This window comes from Sceloporus occidentalis, unplaced genomic scaffold (assembly GCF_023333645.1).
Source record: "Sceloporus occidentalis isolate IW3139 unplaced genomic scaffold, rSceOcc1.0.p SCAF_2, whole genome shotgun sequence".
NCBI lineage: Eukaryota > Metazoa > Chordata > Lepidosauria > Squamata > Phrynosomatidae > Sceloporus > Sceloporus occidentalis.
This window is the reverse complement of record NW_028316982.1, coordinates 258,413,263-258,436,952: the sequence shown is the minus strand read 5'-3', so window position 1 is coordinate 258,436,952 and position 23,690 is coordinate 258,413,263. Positions and strand designations below refer to the sequence as shown.

Below are 23,690 nucleotides of genomic sequence, written 5' to 3'. Positions count from 1 at the left end.
GGAATCCCCGCCCCCAGCATGTGGCGCCACCCTCGGAGGGCGGAAATTCCGCCCTTGGCACGGCAAACCAAAAAGGTTTGCCATCACTGCTCTAGGAGGTAGCTGGGCATTTTTATTTTATTTTATTTTATTTTATTTTATTTTATTTTATTTTATTTATTTATTTAAGTATTTATATCTTCAGCCCTAATGGCTCTCAGGGCAGCTTACAATTATTATTTTTAATCAGACAGTTCCCTGCCCTCAGGCTTACAATCTAAAAGACACGAAACAAAAGGAGATGGGAATGATGGAGGGAAAGGGGATGAGGTCCAGTGGTTCTTCTCTCCCTCTGAGGCCTGGACCAAGGCAGATGGATTGGAGGGAGGGCTCTTCCTTCTTCCAGGCTAGTCCTGATGGAGCTGGACCTGCATGGTGAACTCCCTCTCAGGCCAGCGGATGACATTTTCTCTTCACTTGGATGTATTTGAAGTTTTGTGTTGTTGTTTTAAGGAAGAGTGTGGAGTTGTAATACTTTCATGATTCTGTTCTTTTAAAGACTTCAGTCAGCTTGTTCTCAATGTATCAAGGACCTGGAAATAAAGAAAGCTCAGGTTCTTTTCTTGGAAAAACAGCAGGAAAATCAACAGAAGGAGCTAAATCAGGTACTTTCTCTTACAGATATTTAAAAATCTAATTGTTGGAAATGTTCTTTTGTGAGGTCTAACAAAATTAGAATCCATGATGTAGAATGTACCCCAAGTTGGAGTAAACAGGAAAAAATGTGGGGTTGTTTCTTTTGCATATGCTCAGTTGTAGCAGGGCAGAGATGGAAAACAAGCAGCCCTCCAAATGCTGTTGAACTTCATCTCCCATTATACATCAACACTGGCTGTTCTAGCCAGGGCTGACAGGAGATGTAACTGAATAATATTTGGATGGATACACATTCCTTATCCCTGCAACAGGACAGTAAGATGTTGCAAAGTGGACTTGAGGAGGTTTGTGAAAGAAGAAATATTGGGAACATCCAGGAAACGTTTCAGGAGGTAGCACTGGCTAGGCCAGCCAGGATGAAAGGACAGAATATTTTGAGGAAGCAGAACTTTTGGATGAGGATGGTGGAGATGGTGGAAACATAGTCACATGGAGAGGTAGGTTCATGTTGTGAGAGGAGAGGAATAAAGATGGGGCAGGGCCTTGTCGTACTTTGGAGATAAGTAATTAATTTAATTAAGTAATGCATGTGTTCTGTGATTGAATCCTGTGCTGGAAGAAATACAAGATATAAATTAAATTAAATTGGTGGATGTTATTAAGTATGTAGCCAATGTTACTTAGTGGCTTGAGTGCTGGATTATGACTATGGAAACCAAGATTTGTTCTCCAGTTCAGCCATGAAATCTACTGGGTGACCTTGGATAAGTCACACTTTCCCAGCCTCAGGGGAAGGCAGTGGCAAACCTCCTCTAACCAAATCTTGCCCAGAAAACCCCATGATAGGCTCACCTCGGGGCCACCATAAGTCAGAAATAACTTGAAGGCACACAACAACAACAACAGCAACAACAACACACTGATGTAAAAAAATTATAATGGTGGTTTGTCCTTAGGTCTTGGGTGTACATCACACTAGTCAGTTGTTTTGGGTTGGCCTGTTCAATAACCACTTCACCCATACTTGCGAAGATAACTGAATGGTGACACCATATATCACACGTTTTACCTAACATATTTGCAGTTTACTAACATAACTTCCACTATTTTTTCTGCTCTGTAAGTTTCTCAGTACCACCAATGTCATTTACACTGCCCTATTTGTCCAGCTTCTTGCATCATGATTGGTTCCTTTTAATGTTTTGGAAAATAAAAGCTGTAATAATGTAATGACAACATGATGTCACAAGGATAAATTAATAATAATTTAAAATCATTTTTTAAAAAAGTAATGCTGTGGCAATAAAATTGTGATATGTATTAACACAGGAAAGCAGAGGAGAAATCTTTGGAAAACATTTTAAATTGTGTAGCTTTACAGCCCACTACTAAAATCATTTATTTCAAGCAGAACATCCTTTGTTCTGCAGTCTCAGTGTGTGCCCACTCTATAAGGCTTGGGCCTAATAAGTTTTAATACAGGTATTTATTACCTCCCGACTTCAATGAAAGTAAAGGCCTACATTGCAAGTAATGATAAAAATGCCATGAAATGATCAATATCATGGAGGTGAGATGCCAAAATACAGCTGAGTGTCATTTGATTGGTTCCTTTGATGTTGGCATCCAGAAGGACCATATTGTTCTATGTAATAGAAGAGTTTATTGCAGTCTCACTATTTGTTATTGGCAGAAAAGATATGGAGACCCACAGTGTACTCTCAAAGGAGAGCAGAACAGTACAGGAAATATGACTTTGAGGGCTACATCTAATAGTGTATAACAACCCATTAAACAATGGTTGTAGCAAATATATTTTCTGTGAGAGTTTTATAAAAAAAATATTGTATCAACATTTATCATGATTTCTCTTCTCTGGGCTACTGAGATATATTTCTGAGTGTGCCTGGAGCTTTAACTATTGATTTAACTTCTTTAGAGAAGAAGTAGAACATCCATCTCTTCATAGTACAATATATTTGTAGCACTCTTTCCAAGTGCTTCTAGCGTTGAGCGTATTTGGCAATTTTTTTTCCATGCTGGGGGGTAGATTTGGGGTAAGTTGTCTAGGTTATATTGGCTGCCACTCCTTCCTAGTATCTTTACTGTAGGGAAAATTTAACACCCTGAATTGGGTTTAATGTTTCAGGGCTGAGGAAGATTCTACATCCAAGTAACTGTTGAGTTTTCCTGTTTGATTTTCCCTGCAATGAGGAGTGTGAGGAGTCCACATACAAGTATAAGACTGTAGCCTCACAATGGGATGAAGCCTAGGGATGGGGAGAATAAATAGAATATTCATACATAGCCAATATTATGATAATACCTTTCATGACATTGCCACAGTGTAACTGTTGACATAATCTATTGTAAGAATGTTTTTGTTGTAACTAGACATTTTAAACAAGTTTATTTACATTTTCAACAGAATTGTTTTGCAAACCCGATGTATGATTTTCAAATCCATTTGTTGTACAATTATCATACTGAAGGAGTAAATAATACAGATTATGGAGGCTGATATCCTATACACTACTTTCATCTTGTACTAATTTAATAAAACATTGTGGGGTTACATCTTTGGATGGATGATTTATTTTTTTAACTTTCTTCTGTTCATCTTTCAATCCTAACATCTATTCAAATGTGGTGTTTAAAGAAAGACAGATGAAAAGTGGAAACTGTATGCTGAAAGTACAGAAATACTGGTTGTTCTGAATCATATGACATTTTAAATCTCTCTGCTATCACCAGTATGGTTGGAAGGGTTTATGTACTAGAAAAAGAAAGTCCAAAAAGTCAGTGGTAGGTGAAAAATGATACAATCTGAAAGTCTGGCTCTCATTCTTTTCTTTTGTGGACCACGTTTGCTGCAGATAAGGGACCGTCTTTATCGGGAAGAGCAGTCCCATCGCTCTGAGGTGGAAAGAATGAAGAGAGAAATCTCTGACCTGACAGAAGAGCTTCATCAGAAGGAAATTACTATAGCAACTATCATGGCGAAAGCTGCTCTACTGGAAAGGCAGTTACAAATGGAGTTAGAGATAAAAGAGAAAATGTTAGGAAAACAGGTATGCAAACAGAATAAAAAGTGGCACAGGTCATTTGGTCATTATAGAGATTAGCACCTACTGAAGTCTGAGAAAGCGATTGCTTCACAGAATCTAAGAGGGAAATACTGCCTAAAGCAGTAAATGAGACAGTTTGACATAACACTAATATTACCAAATCATGCAAATAATCAAAAGTTTTGTGCTGTTACAGTATTTGAAAAGCTTTCAAATACTACTATTTGCGTTCTTCCTATAATCGTGGAATTTCATTGATAGCTATAGATTTTTAAAGTTTCTGTAAAGATTATTTGGGACAACACTCACATGTGGTTGACAACATGGTACTAATAATTAGCTTTTAAAAGTTTAATACTCCTTTTTGTGGTCCACTGTTTGAAATTGTGTGAGAGAAGGCGGGGGGAGAGAATACTGCTTATGTAACAAAAAGTGGTGAACTTACTGAAATGTAGTCTTTCAAGGAAAGATGAAAGCCTTCTTCCCTGAAAAGATAGTTTTCTTCATGGAGGAATAATTTCAGGCTGGTCACCATCTGAACACGTGATTTCTTACCTGCAGCCTGAAATGGTAAAGTACTATTTTGGTACATTTGAGAAGGTGGAAAATCACATTTTTACAAGTATGTCCAGTGGGAGTTGCTGTCACATTGTGTGATCTCACACTGTAGGATTACATGTGTGACTAGCATGACGTTATGGGCATAAATCACATTATGCACACAATATGCAGTTGATTTGATTTATATCCTTTCTTCTGGAGTGGGACCACTTTGAAATCCTCCCACTGAAAACAATGTCTAGGAAAACTTCCTCTCTCTTGAGATCTTTTGGAGGTTGTTGATTTTGTTGCTGGATAAAAATAAATGAAGGGAAGCAATCTAGCAGCATCTTTTTGACTAATGGATTTATTTTACCTTGAGTGTTTATGGATTTGAATCAGCTTCCCATGCGATTTCTGTGTTGGCCATCAGGTGATGTCCATGTATACAGTTGCTTCTTAGGTTGTTTGAGAATGTGTTTTCAATGAACAAACTGTATGTAATATGTAATATTCATATTACATTACTGCATACACATAACTTCATTCTACCACAACCAGGTGATAGATGGCTTGCCTTATAAGTCACAAAATTGCAGAATTGTTTCTTAATGCCAGATTTATGAGTTGTGAAACTGTCAAGCTTCTCTGAAGTAAACAATTGTAGATTATTCTGTCCATCATTTGAAATACAGTACCTTAGCCTCAAACAGAGGTTTTACTAGACCAGCCTATAAAGACCAAAGCTTTTCAGCTTGAAGGAAAAATGCAGTCAAAATAACATCTTTGTCCTTAACAGGCAGTAATAGAGCTTTGGACAGCATACTGGCATTCAATTTTTTTGTCTGTCATTTTGTAGAAGCACCACTGATGAGATAGTGCAAGAACATGGAGAAATGTGTTATATATGAAGTGCCCCCTCCCCCCCCCCCCACCGGTAAAACAGCAAGAATATCTCTCATTCTCTTAGAAGTAAAAACCAGCAGCACATACCTATTGTGAAGGAAACTATTAGTGTATGGATCAAGGCTATAATCCTAAATATGCTTTCTTGACAAAATACTTTGTTGAACTCAGAGTATTACATCTCAATAAACATGCTTAAAATTGTACTGTAAATCAGTTTATATTCAGACACACAAAATGCTCTTAAGTTCAGATCCAACATTTTTATCACAATTGAATGATATTGGCATATGTGAAAGGACACTTTTTTCTTTAAACTCTTACCAAATCTTGAGAAATTGATCACATTATATATTCGGTACATAAATCTGTACAATGCTTTTATACTTTTCCTCTGAGAGCCAGTGTAATGTAGTGGCTTGAGCAGTGAACTAAGACTCTGGAAGCCAGGGTTCAAATCCCCATGTGGCCATGAAACCACTGAGTGGCCTTGGGAAAATCACACTCTCTCAGCCTCAGATGGAGGCACTGGCAAAAACAGCTCTGAACAAATCTTGCCAAGAAAGCCTGGTAAGTTGCCGTAAGTCAGAAATGACTTGAAGGCACACAGCAACAACAACATGAAAAATAATATTAGCAACACATCTCCTTTCACACACACCCCACAAGAGGCCTGAACTGTCATTCATCAAAGGTATTCAGAATTTAGTAATGGAGATCCTTGCCATCTCTCCCACTCAGAACAACAGTTCCAAGGGTTTTCCAAGTGGCAGTTGAGATGGAGCTGTGCTTACTTCTTCTTCTCCTTCAATGACCAAGGCAGTGGCAGTTGAGATGCTCAAGCTCCATAGAAAATAATGGAGTGCGTGCTCCATTATTTCTGTTGGGGCTTGCTTTCCACTTAAGCTCAAAGCCACAGAAGACAAGCCCGCCTATGAGGAGGGCTGACTGTATATTCTTAAAGCCTTTAACAGGACTATTGAGAATCTAACTTCTGAATAAATAATTCTCAAACTATCTACTGGATAACTGTATACACATATCAAAACACACTGGGCTGTTTTACCAATACAACAATATTTTGAGTGTCTTCTTGTGCAGATTTCACTGGGTACTTCCCAGTTTCTGCTTCCCCAGCCAAAAGGAAGCATTTTTAAACATGCTGGTTTCAGAGGAGACAAGAGGGATATATCATACATAATTGACTATAAGTCAACCTCATGTATTGGTCGAGGACAGGTTTGGGGGCCAAAATTATAGATTTTGGCATGACCTGTGGATGAGGCAAAGGTAAAATTTAGGGACATGTAACAAAGCATCTAAAGGATGAGGCAAAGGAAAATAATGCCAAAAACCTTACAAAATTCCAGCTGGATTTATGATCATATAAAGGCTGGATGGATGAGAGAATAGAGAGGGGTCAGTGCTTCCAGGACAGATTACACTCTTGCCTTTCACCATGGGATGGTTCCTTTTTAAAATAAGAGTTAACCATTGACCTGTGTATTCATCTGTGTGTAAGTCGACTTAGGTTTTTTAGGTCAATTTTTGACTAAAATGTTTAGATTTATTATACAAGAATATATACAGTACAGTCGGTCCTTCTTATACATGGATTCAAGCATCCACGGTTTGAAAATGTTCCAAAAAAGTATAAATTTCAAATATCAAACCTTGATTTTCCATTTTTTATAATCGACACCATTTTGCTATGTCATTATATTTAATAGGACTTGAGCATCCACCGAGGGTCCGCTGTACTTAAATCTGCCCCATTTAAAGCAATGGAATCTCATTCTGACTGAAATGAGTTCCCTATTTGCTTACCAGCAGCCTCTTAAAATGTTTGACTTAGCATTGGCTGTTCTTTTTAATGAGCACTGTAAAAGGGTTTTTAAACCAATAAGGTTTTAAAATGCTTCATTTTCCTTCTCACCACTACTAGGACATTGTGATTTTGCACATGCATAGATTTTGAAAGAATCATGTAGTAATGACCAGCATTTTTCTGTGTTTTTCTTTTGTGAAAACATGACCTGAGGGAGCACTATAATGAAAATATTTACAATTCTGGCAGCTCAGGATCTTTTTTGCCTTTTAAAGACTTCTAAGACAAGTCATTCAAACATGCTGAATGATTTTTTGTTTAAAAAAAAGCATGGTTACTGCCTTGAATGCAGGGTCCATTGAACAACAGTAATATGTTTCTGTGTTATATAGGCTATTATCCTCTTTGCACATTTGTTGTGTTTGCTGTTTCCATAGGCAATTCCACTGGCATTATCATTTACTATAAATGCTGTATGGTTACAAATGGCAAATAAATAGCAAAAATGTAGCTCTGTGCCCATTTCTTTGTAGAATTGTATTAATTCAATTATGATCAAGTTGTAAATACACTGATTTTCCTCCCTTAAATTTTCTTCAACAGATGATCGATTTGGCTAAGAAAGAACCCAAGACCTATTGGGATTCCTCTTATATGTGGGCACATGAGAATAAAAAGTTTTGCAGAGAATTTGTTAACTTGCCAAAGGACACAGATATATCTTTGCTGGTGAAGCCCCTTCCATATTTTGGAATAAATCATGTCAACCAGACGTCAATAAAAATGCAAGAGAAGAAAGAGAAGTAGGTACATGACTATGTACAAAGGCCTATTTGATGTCTTTTTGGCCTCCCTACCCCCCACCCTACCCCTAATGCCTTAATGGGGAGTACTAGAGATTAATTCTGTGGTTAACATAGGTATTACCTTCTTAGATATAGCCAAGCAGTCAACCTGGTCCAAAATTCTGCTTCCATTTAAACCCAACCAAATATTTCCAAGGCCAACCAAATACTATCAGGAAGGTCACAAACACAGAGTTTTGAAACTTTACCTTTTGGACTACAGCTCCCAGAATCTCAGTGTTAACAAGGACATGCGGAATGGGGTACTGGCATTATTGTCTTTTTTAAAACACACACACACACACACACCTTTTTTCAAGCTCAGCACAAACAAGGCCTAAACACAACTGCCCTTCAGTGTTCTCTGATCCCAACATCTGGTATTCATAAATTGCACTACCTCTGAATATGTGGAGGATTTACTTTTAAAAAAACAAACAAACAACTTTCCCCCACTCTTTAACTAAAATACACTTGGAAACTAAAAACTGTAACCCTAAAGAAAAAAAGGATAAAGAGGGAGAAAGGCAACCTCTGGCCCCAGTTCTTGAAGTTACTGTTCTTGTCATGACTAGCAAAGATGGAAACAATTCAGGAAGCCTGATGGGGCAGCTGCTGAAAGAAGAGCCAGAGGCAGTTGGTCTCTCAGTAAAGTCATTAACATCGCCCCGCTTCCCTTCTCTCCAGTCAAACTGGATCTTTAGATACCATAGCTTACAGCTGCTAATGAACCTATTCCCCATGACTATTGAATTTTCTTTTTCTTTTTTTGAAAATCATATAATCTTAGGATTATTGCCACATCACTTGCTAATGAATTCTAGTTACTAGCATGCATTTTGAGTCTACTACCTTTTGCCTATCTGAAGAGTCTTCGTGGCCTGCAGTCCCATTTACCCAGCCAAAAAACAAAAAATTCCTTTGAATCACAGTAAAGAAAGGAAGACATAAACCTCTCTCCTTTTGTGCTGCAGTTATTATTATTATTATTATTATTATTATTATTAACCTTTATTTATGAAGCTCTGTAAATTTACACAGCGCTGTACATGCAATCTTTTAGTTAGACGGTTCCCTGCCCTCGGGCTTACAATCTAAAAAGACATGACACAGAAGGAGAAGGGAGTGGTGGCGGGAAAGGGTAAGAGGTCCAGCAGTTCCTCTCTACCTCTAATTTTGGGATGGGGGGGGTGTCACATTGTTCCAAGCAACATGTTTAACATAAAATGTAGTCGGGTCTTACACAACCTGCCTGACATCTTGTTCCTGGAAACCTTTGTAACCTCCTCTGCTATAATTCTGTGTGCTCCTGAAAGCTAATTCATGCTTTTCCTACCATTTGGGGCTCCCGTGACATTTAAGCTTCTTTTCAAATTTGCATCCTTCCAGTTCTATAAATCTGTTCTTTAAATTATTTTGTAGTGGTTACATCTCACTTCCAAACTCATAGACAATCAGATAACTGAATTCACTACTAGGAGAATGACATTCAGATAAATAAAGAATTTCATAATCAAGAGTGGTATTTTTAAAATTATGGAGTCTTCTGCTATTTACAAAAATGCCTGTGCTATGACAAGCAGGTATTAAAATCATTCTTCAGGAACATCCAGTCTTGTGTCACTGTTTCCAAACCCTTCTTTATCCCCAATAGCTCTGCAGATGGCACCATATTGAAACTGAGCTTGATCCCATGTTGCTCTTCTGTAATGACACTTTAGGTCACTGTAGTTTATTGGAGGCTCTCTAACAATACAACTGCAATTATTTCAATTATAGCAGGAGGCAAACCAATGGAGCTGAGCACACTGCTATTCTTCATTTGTTAATCAAGAGAGCAGGCCATTCCATAATAGCCAAGAAACAATTAGAACTTGAGCATAATGGGTTTCACGGCCTTAAAGAAAATGCATTTTTGATAGGATTGCTCAGCTGTAGACCTCTGCCGAGGAGAAAATATGGCTCTGTTTCTGCTTTTCATACATGGGCTTCTTCCAAAGTATAAAAGGTGGAAATATGTGTGAAACAGGGAATTCCACTACAGTTGTGCTATTATCATTTTCACAACTGGCTCAGAGCTGGATACATAATAGACTATCTATATAGGATCCTGTTTAATAATGGAAGTGGAAGCATACCTTCAAGTTCTAAATTATAGAATCTTAAGATTGGAAGATACCACAAGAACCTCCTAATCCAACCCCCTGCCATGCAGCAATATACAACTAAAGCATTCCAGAAAGATAGCTATCCAGCCTGCATGACTTAGGTTCAGATTATCTGTGAAAGACTATGGGGGTGTCACTGCAGAAATAATCCAGTTTAACACCACTTTAACTGCTATGGCTCAGTGCTATGGAATTCTGGGAACTGTAGTTATATGAGACATTTAACTTTCTCTATCAGAGGGCCCTGGTGCCACAATAAACTACAGTTCGTAGAATTCATAGCATTGAGCCATTGCAGTCATAGTGGTGTCAAACTGGATTATTTCTGCAGTGCGGATGCCACTTATAACTCCCTATATAAGCTTTAAGGTCTGCAGTGGAGGGCTTTCTGTAAGTCCCACCACCATCACAGGCATGTTTGGTGAGGACATGGGAGACAGACAGCATAAGAGGTGCATTTGGCCCTTTCCATGATGCCAGCAAGTTAAGATATTTGTTTATTTATTTACTTGGTTTTGAATATGCAGCAGAAGCAGATTTTATTGAGGGAGGAACGTTGTGTTTCTATTTTATTATATTTTAAACATACTTTATTAAAAAAATTAAATGTGTGTGTTTTAAATAGAACTTTGGTTTAATTCACTTTTAACATCTGCAGAAATAGATTTTGTAATTATGCTTTGTTTTAAATGGTTTATTCTAAGATGCCTTGACTCTATATAGAGTTTTCCAATAGAGAAACAGGATACAAATTAATCAAACAAACAAACCTCTGTTTAAAGAGCTCCAAAGAAGGAGACTCGACCATCTTTCAAGGCAGTATATTCCAGTGTCAAGCAGTTCTTATGGTCAAGTTCTTCCTAATGTTTAGGTGGAATCTTTTCTTGCAGGCTTATACATAATGATGTTTTGGGGAAATGCCATATATGTGTATAAGTCAAGCTATGAGACTCATGAAGTTATTTCATCATGAAATACGTTGGACAGGTGTTTTATTTTCAGGAAAAGAAAATGCCTTTGTGTGCTCAAACATCTGCCATTTCTTGCTTTTAGGCATTCTTCTAGGATTTCTTCTAAATAATAATAATAATTTTGCCTTACTTCTGCCATGGGCTAGTCTTCGGTACAGATGGCACAGCAAGCCTAAGCCCTGTAGTCTTAGAAGTTTTGCAAGAGAAGAAGTGTTTTGCAGCTTAATTTCAAGGGGTGCTTGAATTTAGGGCTGAAAACATGTGCAAACCTTACTGATGCTGACATTTTTAAAATAAAAAAATGTCACCATCTTCTCACCTTTTCACAATAGTTCTTGTTTATTCGAACATTGAAGAAGTGTGCATAACTGTTTGGGGTAGCTACCAGTTCTATATGCATTGGAACCATAATCTTATTAATAAAATGTGGGTAGTTGCTCCTTATCAAACAGGTCAGTCATTCTCAGTTGGCTTAGGTAGTTTGGGGCCCACCACTGGCTGTATTAATGAACTCTCTACCTTTCTTCCTTCCTTTTCCTTAAATTCTCCTTTGTTAAGAATGAGGTAAGGGAGGTTGCTACTGATTGAGTTATCTTTTTGGCTGTGGATTTCTTAATTTTAATAACGTACAGGTTCACAATGACTCATTAAGAAGAGCTTTGTAAGAAAGAGGGACTGATATGTAGCTTTATAGCATCTATGAAATCATATCATTATGGTGCAATCCTGTAGTCTGAGGACTATTAGACAGTTTTGGAGCCCTTCATCAGCATGTCTGCTGAAGGAGGTCAGATATTTTAGATCCCAAATCCCATTGTTCTCTGAGCACCCTACAAGAATGTGACAGAAACTACATCAGCTGTGGAGCTTACATTCTCAGTTTCCCTCTCACTAAGACAATGGGAAAACAGTTTCTAAAGGTCCAACAACAACAAAACAGAAAAGATGGAAAAGGCAAAGGTGTTCTTTCCCTCCTTTTAACCTGGCCATTGCAAGCTAGAGAGCCAGCATGGTGTAGCGGTTTGAGTGTTTGACTATGGTCTAGTCTACACATTTAAAATATTCCTCATTCTAGTTTAATAGAAGGTGATCCGGCCATACACAGTCCACAGGTGTTTTGGATTTTTGTAGGGAGCTCCCTTGAAAAAACTCTTAGTTTTTGTGGGAAAAGGCTGTATAATTTTATGGTCATATTTGCTGAAATCTGGAGAAGTGTGCATTATCTCATCTGTGGTAGATGGCAGTAGATTTTCAACAGAATGAGGGTGAATGCATGTGAATTTGCACAGGAAAGTGAAAACAATTAACCAACAAAATGAATGTGCAAAAATGTGCACCAATTCAGACAGTACACCTATGTGTGGAGTAGCTATGACTCTGGAGACCAGGGTTTGAATCCCTGCTTGGCCATGGAAACCTACTGGGTGACTTTGGACAAGTTGCCCTCTCTCAAAAAGCAACTCCTCTCTGAATAAATCTCACCAAAAAAAAAAGCCCATGATAGGTTAGGGTTGCCATAAATTGGAAACAACATGAAGGCAGACAACAACAACAACAAACTGCAAGGTTACAGAGTCTTGGAACTTGGAACAATATAATTGTTTCCCCTGGCCCCATACAATCACATTATTATATAGTTTTAACCCTTTTTAAAGTTAAGAGAAACAGTTGTTTATCCAGTTCAGGATTCCAAACTAAAGACATAGTAGTCTGAATAGCATATTTATCTATGTGTGTACACAAAATGTTCCACACATCACTAGTTGCATTCTCATATATCAATTATTCTAAGGGTTACCATAAATAGATCTTGAATCCAAAGATGTGTATGGTGTTCCAAAAAGGGTCTTTAATGCTCACTCTGATTGTCTTACATCTTTCTAAATCTTAGAAAGATGTTCCTCTTAATTCAATTAATGATTGTCATGTCCTTTTATTCCCACAAAATCACAATTTAAAACTTTTTTAATGTGTCATTTTGGTTCTGTTCTTACTGTTAATTTTATAAGCCATCAGAATATCTTAATAAAACCTAATAAAAAAGCAAATGGTAGCCAAAGAAACAAGTGAGCAATATGAGCTGCTCAGCAGGTGGTTATTTTAATAAGGAGTTTGAACTACACCTTGCATCTCATCTTTCTCTCCTGCCAGCTGCAATTTTGAGAAGTTTCATTAAAAGTGTTCCACTGCTTTCCCCCCCCCCTTTTTTTTTTTTTTTTTTCCTGTCCTTTTCTGACTTGATATGAAAAATTTCAGCATTGCAGATGGGAATGAATTAATAGCACACTAAACTGAAGTGTGAAGGAACAGAATAGTAGAAAATATAGAAGGAATAAAAAGATGGAAATAATTGTAACTATAACACTGCATCCCATTCTTTTACAGACAGTCATATACAGGATTGCCTCGGTATGAAAACTGACATCCATTGTTTAAAAATAACCTTCAGCCATTTCGTAAAATGGCAGAGAACCAGCAGCCAGAATGAAATATTTTAAATGGTAGCATAAAGAACTCATGCATTGACACATCGAGACAGTTCTGGGAAGCTGTTTGTTGGAAGTATTCCAAAGATTTCCAACTTATTATTTTCCATCACGTAAGCTTCCCTTCTTGGTCAACGTAAACCTGATAACACGTGATTATGGTGATGATTAGATTAAAAGATAATTCAGTTTTCCCCCACCAATGCTGCACTCATTTTTACAAGTTGCTGTTCACTTAAAAGCAGCCACGGGGGACCTGAAATTGACAACAGCAGCATTGGGTATTTAACCATTCCTTCTTGATGTAACCCATAATCAAACAGAGACTCTCTAGGGCCATTCAGACTACCTTTTACCCTGGTTCAGAAACCAGATTAAAAGCGGGAAGTTCATACTGGCACCGGTTCTTTTACACTCAAATTTGAGGCTTGCACACCTGTTCAGGGGCAAATCCCCCTTGGCGCGGGTCTTTTGAAAGTGGAGTTTTTCCTGTATCTTTTGAGAAAAGCTGGGTGCTGGCAAATGTGAACTTGGCCCCGGTCATGATCGGCTCAAGTTCAGGGGAGGAATGAGGGCAGAGCGAGGGCAGAGGGCGGAACATGCCTCCCCTCTCACAGGCAGCTTTCTCTCTCTCTCTCTCTCTCTCTCTTTTTGTAATGTTATTTTTTACAGACTATGCAAATAGTTCTACAGGTTGATACATATTGATAGAATGTGTCTGTTTGTGCTACATTTCCCTTTCATTTGCTTGCTGCCGGCACAGCACCTCACTTTGCAAGTGGCTTTTTTAAAAATTATTTTATTTGTGTGTGTGACAGAATATGTGTATGTGTTTCCTTTTAAATTTGGCAAATTGATACAATGTGTGACTGCTTTTGCTACATATGTATATGTGTATGTAAGGCATTCTGGGGTCGCAAAGCAAGAGGATGCAGAGATGGCATTCTGAGGTGAGGATAGATGGCATTTTGGGGTGGAAAATGGAGGCAGAGCAAGGAGATCCAAAGAGGAGGGAAGAATAGATGGCATTTTGGGGTTGAAAACGGAGGCAGAGCAAGGAGATCCAAAGAAGAGGGAAGAATAGATGGCATTTTGGGGTGGCAATCAGAGGGAAAGCAAAGAAAGAGGATGCAGAGATGGCATTCAGGTGGCCTCCCCTGCAAGCGACATTTGTTGTTGGTGGTGGTGATGTTATTATTGTGACAGATTATGTGAATGCTTTGGGCTGGAAGGGAAGAGGTTCCAAAGAGGGCTGCGGAAACCCATGACTTTGGGGGAGTCACACTCTCTCAGCCTCAGGCGAAAGGCAATGGCAAATCTCCTCTGAACCAATCTTGCCAAGAAAACCCCAGGATGGGGTTGTTTTAGGGTTGCCATCATCTGTAATGACCCAAATACACAACACACACACACACCTGGAGGTTTTTAAATTTGACAAGCTGACAGAATATGCGCACATTGCTGCCAGTTTTTTTTTAAAGGAGGGGGAGAAGCACCATTCAGTTGGCCAATGGTTGTAGGATATGTCAACTTTGACGAAAGCGGAAGTGAATTTGATTGACAACAAAGGAGGCTCCATTTTAAAGCGGTACTGCAAATGTGAACTTCAGAGGGGCAAAGTGCCCCGATCGAGGTAAAAGATAGTGGGCACTTCTTTCCAAGCAGATTCGATATGGGGGACCCGGATCTGGCCAGTTCTATCCAGGGCAAATGGGCGAGTGGGAATGGGGTCAGTAGGCTAGCTCTCAGGGTGCCAGATGAAAACCCAGGGAATGGCTGTGGTTTTCAGGGTCTCCAGGCAGAAAGACAAATCTCAATGTGAGCAGCATTGGAAGAGAAGAAAAATTGACTCGTGGATCTTAGCTAAGATCAAGACTGCCTAGCTTAGCATGCCAGCATTTTTATGGGCATTGAATGTGTGCAGTGTCAGTGGATCAAAAACCCAGGTGCAAGGGAGTGATTGGGAAGAGAATTGGTGGAGGCACAAATGCAGGCCCATCAAGGAGCATGTTGGGGATGGCATCACATCTCATGGACACTCCAGAGTTATCAGTTGTGGCAGCAGTGATACAGGGCCTGATAACAGATGCTCTGGGGGCTGGCAGTGAACCTTCCACACAAGTCCAAAAAGTTGAACAGGGCTTGGGAAATCTACAAGACATAGAGGGAATGGTACCAACTGCTACTACTATGCATTTTTTTTAGCTGCCAATTGCATTTTCCCTTTGGCTTTGGGCTGCCATATGGCCTGGTGTACTGGGTTTTATCCAATCCAGACCCATTTACCTAGATTGCTTTCGTGTCAGTTTCTACAAATAGCTTTATCCAAAAGCAGTTCTACCCTTTGGCTGATCTGCTCCCATAACATCTTCCCCACCGTACCCCAAATCTCAGGGTTTTGCCCTGCAGCCTGAGAGAATGGGATACCACTGAGCTGGCAAACCTACTGAAGGCAATAAATAGTGTACATTTTCCATAGTGGAGCAAATGGCAGATTTGGTGACATGAGAGAAATTCAGAGGGGGGGTAGGATGTTGTAAGAGACTAAATATAAAAACCTAATTTCTCCTTCTTCATTGTGTCTTTAAAAAAAAGAGAGGGAGAAACCATTAGGCTAATAACACATTACTGATATTTTTGTGACATTTGGCCTAAAATCATATTCATTTTTTGTAAGGGTGTGCATGTGTGTCCTTATGTGCCTTCAAGTCGCCTGTTGACTTATGGCAACCCCATGAATTTCATAGGGTTTTCTTAGGCAAGGAATACTCAGAGGTGGTTTTGTGAGTTCTTTTCTCTGAAATACCATCTAGTCAGCATGCAGTTAAAACCAGCATGTGGAAACAACTTTTTTCAACTACAACTCACAAAATCCCCTGTCATCATGGCCACTACAGTCCAAAAAAGTAGCTTTTCCAAAATCTTGTCACTCATAATTATAAGTCCAAGGACCCCAGAATTATTTACTTTCATTCTTTCACAGTCAGTGGCTTCGATGTCAGTGTGAAGAATCTCTTCTGGGCTTATTCCAGACCTTAAATGAGCTACTCAAGATGCTGAATCCTATCCCTAAAATAGATTTGGCACATTGCATTGCTCCCTTAAAATTTGTAATAAAACTCATAGAGGATTCACAGTGCTAAGGCATTGACGCCACAGTCTTGCAGTGCTCTAACTGGAACTCCATCAGCCAATAGAGTTAGCTACTAGGGAGAAGCTGTAATTGAAGGGGGGAAACACTTTTTCCCCTTTGTTGCTGTTTCTCTATATGAAAATGCCCCCATCTCAAGCTGCTAGGATTTACAAACCAGCTACCAATGCTTCCTAGCATATATTTATATGTAATGTAATGTAAAATACACATACATACATACATACATACATAATGCAGTTTGATACCACTTTAACTGCCATGGTTCCATCCTACAGAATTTGTAGTTTTGTGAGGCACCAGTAGGCTAAAAAACAAGCTTCATTTATATACCGTTTCTTACCGCCTAAGCGGTTTACAACTGTAAGCTAATTGCTCCCGACAATCTGGGTACTCATTTTAGCAACCTCGGAAGGATGCAAGCCTGAGTCAAGCTTGAGCCCTTTTGCTGGTCTTGAACTCGCAACCTTGTGATTTTGAGTGAGTGGCTGCAGTACAGGCATTTAACCACTGCGCCACCAGGGCTCCTTAAAGACCAAAGTAAAACTACAAATCCCAGGATTCCATAGGATGGTGCCACTGATGGTGCTACAGTACAGTACTTAAAGTGACATCAGACTGCATTTATTTATACAGTGTAGATGCATCCTTAGAGAGTTATAATGCCCCCCCCCCCAAAAACAAAACAAAACATTCCATAATGTTCACAGTTTCACAGACATAGCACCATGGAGAGTAAGGACTGAAATACTAACACAACCTCACAATTTGGGCCAATGAAAGAGTGTATAGCAGGGAAGGGCATGGGAACTGACTCTGAGGCTATGAAGGATGAATCTAAAAAGAAGAGTGTCAAGAGTGTTTATCCAGACAAGCTATGGGTGTTATGATCCACCAGAGTGAGGAGCTCAGTTGAGGGTTTTTAACCCATAAAAGCTTTCAAAGAGTACTGATTTTTTTCCCCTGGCAGTTAATTGATTGCCAAAGTTTTACTGATTTATGCAGTTGCCCCAAAGAAGTCTCTTGTGCCTTTCTCCTATGCAGCTCTTCTGACTGTTGTCTGACTCTCCAAAGCAGCTTACATTCCTGGTCCTTATTCCTTCATCACACAGCATCTTCTCTACCCACTGATTGATTTGTCAGTTCCTATTATGCATTTAGGTTATCAGTCAGCAGAATCAAGTTATTACTTAACCTTCCAAATACATGCCAAAACCCAGCAAATCATACCAGAGTTCCTTTCACTTTGCTTGAACTTCCCACATGTGTGCCACAGTAGAACTGCTGGTACCTAAAACAACATACACCAAACTATATTGATGGTTAGGGGGAGAGAAGCTATTTTATTCTTATTTATTTAAATTAAATTATAAAATGATTATATTTATAAATATAAAGTAATAAATTATAAAATAAATGGATGCATTTATAAAATAAATTATAAAATTATAAATTAAGGGTCACCGCCTTCCTCTCTCCTCCAGGGGAAGTAAATATTTTGACTGATTGTCAGAATAGATCTGTGTATTGAAACTGCCAGCCCCTTTGCTTCTCCATGGGCTCTGTTTTATGCACTGAGCTATCTTAAGCTTCAAGAGCTGACTTGAGCATGCTGTAATGTGAACATGGCATCATAACTGGAGCTGTTGATGGAACGTATTTTGGACTTGATATTTGCATTGGGTAAATACAAATCTGAATTTCTATGAAAGAAACATGTGATTCAAGAACAGATCATCCACAAATCAGAGATTGGGAAGTTACTTTTTATAAAGTAATCCTTTATTTATTTATTTATTTAGAGCATTTATGCCCCATCTTTCATCCAATAAAGCTCCCTGGACAGCTTGCAAATAATCAATTGGACAGTTCCCTGCCCTCAGGATTACAATCTAAACAAAACAGGACACACAAGGAAAAGGAGATGGCAGTCTCAGGAGGGGATTAAGTCCAGCCAATGTTGCCTGCTCTTCCTTCCCTCATAGGACACAGCAATGGCTCTTGGAACATGGAGGCAGGGCCACTCACTAGCCACTTGTATTATGTACAAAACTTATTTGTTGTTGTTGTTGTGCGTCTTCAAGTCCTTTCCAACTTATGGTGACTCTAAGGCAAACCTATTACAAACTCTAATGGCCAGTATTCTGTATGAGCTATTTTGCTGAGTACACTTAACAAAGTAACCTCCCCCTGGCCTGACCTCCCCATGCTCATTGGCAGAATGGACCTTCTTCTCCTTGTGCAGTTGATGCCCACTAAAGTGAGCTGGGAGAAGAATTGTGGCAATAGTACTACAATTGTGGCAATAGTACTACAATTGTGACTAACTAGCAGTCATGAATACAGAACAGTTACCTAGATTAACTCAACTGTTCCATATTTAGGATTGCAACTTAGTCATGATTGTGACACTGTTGCCATGATTGTAACTTTTCCCCCCAGTCCACTTTATGGGCATTAGCTGCATGGGAAGGAGGAGATCCATTTTGCTGGCAATGGGAGAACAGGGGATTGGTGTTTCCACTGGATTGTGTGGGTAGGTGGGCCCAAGTCTCCCTCCACAATCTGTTGGAAACAGCGACCATCTGTGCTACAGAATGGATCTCCTCCTTAGCTACTTGTTGATACGGAATACAACCCATTATTGTTGAAGACTACAGGAAAAATAGTACAGTGGGTATCCACTTGGCATGTGCTGGGGTTTAGTTCTAGGTCCCCCTGTGGAAACCAAAATACATGGATGCTCAAGTCCCATTATATTCAATGGCATAGTAAAATGGTGTCTCTTATATCAAACAGCAAAATCTATGTTTGCTTTTGGGGATTTGTATATTCATGGAATATTTTCAAGTCATGGATAGTTGAACCCATGGATAAAGAACCCATAGATATGAATGGATGACTGTATCTCCTTATATTGTCCCTTGCTTGTTTCTTGATTTTTCATTACTTTTTCATCACCTTAAGGAGGGGGGAATGAAACTGATAAGAACGGCATAAAGGGGAACACTTCCACTCGACATGTTTCTCAAAATGTCCTTAAAACAAAACCAAAAGAAAACTAGTAAATGTTATTTGTTGCAACCACAAATAATTTTTTTACGTTCCTCCTATTTGTGACATTGCTTTTAAAATGTAACTTTGTCATGACCTTATTTCCTCTCAAAGTAGCTTGTTAGAGATAACTTTTACTTGCACTTTGCTTCTTCTGAGCTCTGCTACAAATTATGATGTCTGAACATGACAACAAACATGTGCCTCATGTACAGTTTTAGACACATACCAGGAATGCTAGGAATCAAGTTGATTGTGACAATGCTGTCTTTTGACTTCATGAATTGTGGAAGGCACCAACCGTTTTACGACAAGATACGGTTATATTACCAAACATCAAGCAGAAACAAACGAACCAAAACCAAGCAATTGCTGCTAGCGTATTTTTGACTCTAGGGCATATTTTATTTTATTGTGAATGTAAACCATCCTTTTTCTATTTTAATTTGCTTTCTGTTTCCATGGCAATTATGCCAAGAAATAGAAGGGCAAAAAGGATATCTTTTGGATAGTAAAAATAGAGAACATGTGGTGGGCTTTTGTAAAGGGGGTTGTAATTGGCAATATCCAGATGCCATGCTAATGTGTTTGTGCTATTTATGTTCATGCTTCTTTTGGTAATGTTTGCCCAATGGAAAGCAAAACCAAATGAACACAAGTACCTTTACCTGTGTTTGATCCAGATTGTGGCTGCTTAGAATTTTAAACATATACCCAACAAGAAAAACCCAGCATAAGATTGCAGCTGGCTTTTCAGAAAGCTTCTTCTTACACAATGAAATTAGTTAACAACATTTTCAGGACAGGCAAGGCAAAATGCTTCTTAATATCTAACAAAAGTTTATTGATGGATTTCAGTGACACAAGATGTGATGATACATTTTTAAAAGAAAGTAAGTGTGGGTAGCTTTTGGGAGAGGGGATAGGCCTGTCGGTGCTCACAATGTGACATCCTTTCGAATATTTAAACAGGGCTATATCACCCCTTAACTGTCTCTTCTCCAGGCTAAACATCCCCAGCTCTGTAAGTCTTTCCTCATGATGAGCCACACCATCACTGAGTAGTGCAGAGAATGTGGATGGCCTATTTATTTATTTATTTATTTGTTTGTTTATTTATTTATTTAGGACTGCCACTGCTGCTGCTTTGTGGGTAGGAGCTCCGTATAAAGCTGGCCTGGTGCACCATGCTTCTGCACAGAACAGGACAGAAACAGCTACCCAGATTCCTTGTTGATCACATGTCCATGTGCCTGTTCTGTCCTCAGCAAAAGCACACTGGGTAGGCTTTATATGGAGCTCCTACCAATAAGAAAGGAAGCAGCAACAGCCACTCCAAAAACAGGACAGGTTCACAGGTCCAATAGGGTGTCAGCCCAGCTGGCCTGTGCACACAAAGACACAATGTTATACTGGATTTGACCCATGCATGTGATTGCTACCATGGTTGGTCAGGGGCATGATGCTTTATAGTGGCCAGTGTAGATGTACTCATAGTGAGATACAGTTGGCCCTTCTTATACACGGAGTTTTTATACATGGATTTAGGCATCCACGGTTTGAAAATGTTCAAAAAAAGTATAAATTTCAAATATCAGACCTTGATTTTCCAGTTTTTATAAGGGACACCATTTTGTTATGTAATTATATTTAATGGGACTTGAGCATCCACTGATTTTGTTATCCACGGGGGATCTTGGAACCAAACCGCAGCATATAACAAGGGTCCGTCCACTGTACTTCGACTCACCCCTTCAAAAATGTGTCAAAATATCTTATTTAAATTATCTCCCCTATGTACTAATCTATATGATACGCAGTGTTCTTCAGTGAAAGTGCATTCAGACCCAAGATTAGTCAAGTGCTTTGGTTGGTTACATAATGGACTCAAGAGAAGGAATCTAAGGAAAGCGCTTAGCTTGGTAGTAGAGACATTTTTCATGCAGAAGGTCTCAGATTAAATTTGCACCTAAAACATTGCAGATGCTGTGGGATTGGTCTTCATGTGTTTGTATGATTAAAGTGTGATCGTGTTGGATTTTTTTTGGACAACGTTCTTCTCAAAAGAACTTTGATATCTTGTGTTCGGATATGAATATAATGTGAATTTGAAAGTTGGACTCAACTGATTTTCAAAGCTGCATTTTCTCATCAGCCCCAAATGAAGTGTCATGAAGAGTTTTATAAAACCATGTTAAATGGACAATTTGTAACAGAATCTTTATTTTGTTAACAATATGTCCTTGCACTGATGGGTAGCTATCAGCTTATCAACCTTTTCATTGATCTTTTAGACCAGTGGAGAATGAAAGTGAATGGGCAACACAGTCTGCTACTTACGAACGCTGCAGAACACAAATTCCTACCTGGCATGGCCAAGGCAGTATTTTCAACAGTGAGAGCAGTTGCACTTTGCCTCCTCAAAGACCAAGCGGAGGGCGTGAACCCATTGCAGATGGTAGATCTCCAACACCACCAGATGCATATCTAGAACACTACGGCACCTACTTTCCTGAAGAAATTAAGTCTGATATGTTACTGAAACATATCTATGTTACAGAAGCAAGTCAGATGGTAAGGGTTGGGCTAGGGAACATTTAATATAACATACTTATTTCTAGCCAGAAGGTGGATCGAGAGCAAAGTGGAGGGCGAGCCCTGGCACCGCAATGACTAAGAAGGAAGAAGGAAGCTAAATAAGTAAAGACATAGGTCATCTCCTGCAGAGTCTGTAAGTTGTAGCAGTTGAAGCTACTAAGCCTTGCCAATTGTCGCAACCTGCTGTTTTGCTAGGTGAACTGGAGATTTGCAGTTGTCCCTTTCCTCTTGCCCAGAAATGATTCCACCAAAACTGGATAATTTTCAGCATTTTATGTGTTTATATGTAATTTTGTAAACCGCTTTGATCTTTTTGTAAAGGTGGTATATAAATAAATTTATTATTATTATTACCCTTGTCTCCCACCTGGAGATGACCCACAAAAACAAGAGATTCAGTATAAGGCTCTGAGATCTGGCAGTTTAAAAATTATGTCATGCTTCTGTAATTTTAAACCCATGCTTCTGTAATTTTAAACCCTGATGTACCAGCACTTTCTGTATTAAGGAGACTGACATTATGGATCCACCCAAGCATTATTGCTGTACTCTTGTTTCTTCAAAGTCAAGAGCAGTAATATTAATAAACCAGGACAGACCTTGCCGCGCTACAATGGGATATATTTCAGCTGGGTGGCTAATGCAGCAGAACAGATTGCAGGCATAAGTAAAAGAGCAGAATATTGTACAGTGACTAATAAGAAATGTTGGTTAATTATATCTGTCCTAATTGTGTCGATTCTTTGTGTGTTGTTCAGTCTTCCCCAGAGACCCTGTTTCCTGCAACCGCAACAGAGAAGTTCCTACAAGAGGAAGACAAACGAGCTAAAGACTTTGAACTGGTTTTAAACTCTCACATTGAAGAACTGCAAAGGCAGTCAGAGAATACCCTAAAGAAATACACCGGTCTCAAGCAAAGCCGACACAGATGAGCCTGAAAAAGAAAGTTAAAATGTAATAACAGTCCCAGCGTCAATCACCAGCTACTGTTTGTATAAAAAAGGGGAAAAAAAAGATTTGCCCTTATGCAATGACGTGTTTGTAATGTGAGATTTTCTATCTAGTTTGACAGAGGAATTCACTTCGACATAAATTAGGAATTTTGTGTATTAAAGAGGTCTAAAAAAATCTCGAAATTAAATATGAAAACTTGAAAACTTTAAATGCATAGCAGATGTCCATATATCATATGCTTCTTTAAAATGCACACTGTTCACACAAACAAACAAAAACAACCTTCAGCAGTGGACATTACTAAGGACATTACCGCACCAAGGTGCTCTAGCACTGCATTTGTCCAATTTCTTTAATGTGATTACAATGGTAGCAATAATGCTATGAAAACAATTATTTCTATATTAGCTTTTAATAGCACCATAGTCCTTGCTTTGTGCTGGACGTTTCTGGTCTCAGTTTTCTGCGCGTTGTACATTACCACA

General features: G+C 38.9%; 1 protein-coding gene across 1 annotated transcript in view; it reads left to right on the top strand.

Annotated features, from left to right (window-relative positions):
• The window catches only part of DEUP1 (deuterosome assembly protein 1), a 72,899-nt gene extending 49,502 nt beyond the window's left edge, over positions 1-23,397 (top strand). Inside the window, exons 9-13 of the mRNA XM_089512851.1 lie at positions 539-644; positions 3,513-3,707; positions 7,582-7,781; positions 21,948-22,227; positions 23,010-23,397. Coding sequence (XP_089368977.1) covers positions 539-644; positions 3,513-3,707; positions 7,582-7,781; positions 21,948-22,227; positions 23,010-23,183 — 955 coding nt within the window. The 3' untranslated portion in view covers positions 23,184-23,397. The remainder of the gene's footprint in view (positions 1-538; positions 645-3,512; positions 3,708-7,581; positions 7,782-21,947; positions 22,228-23,009) is intronic.
• Positions 23,398-23,690: the final 293 nt, after the last annotated feature.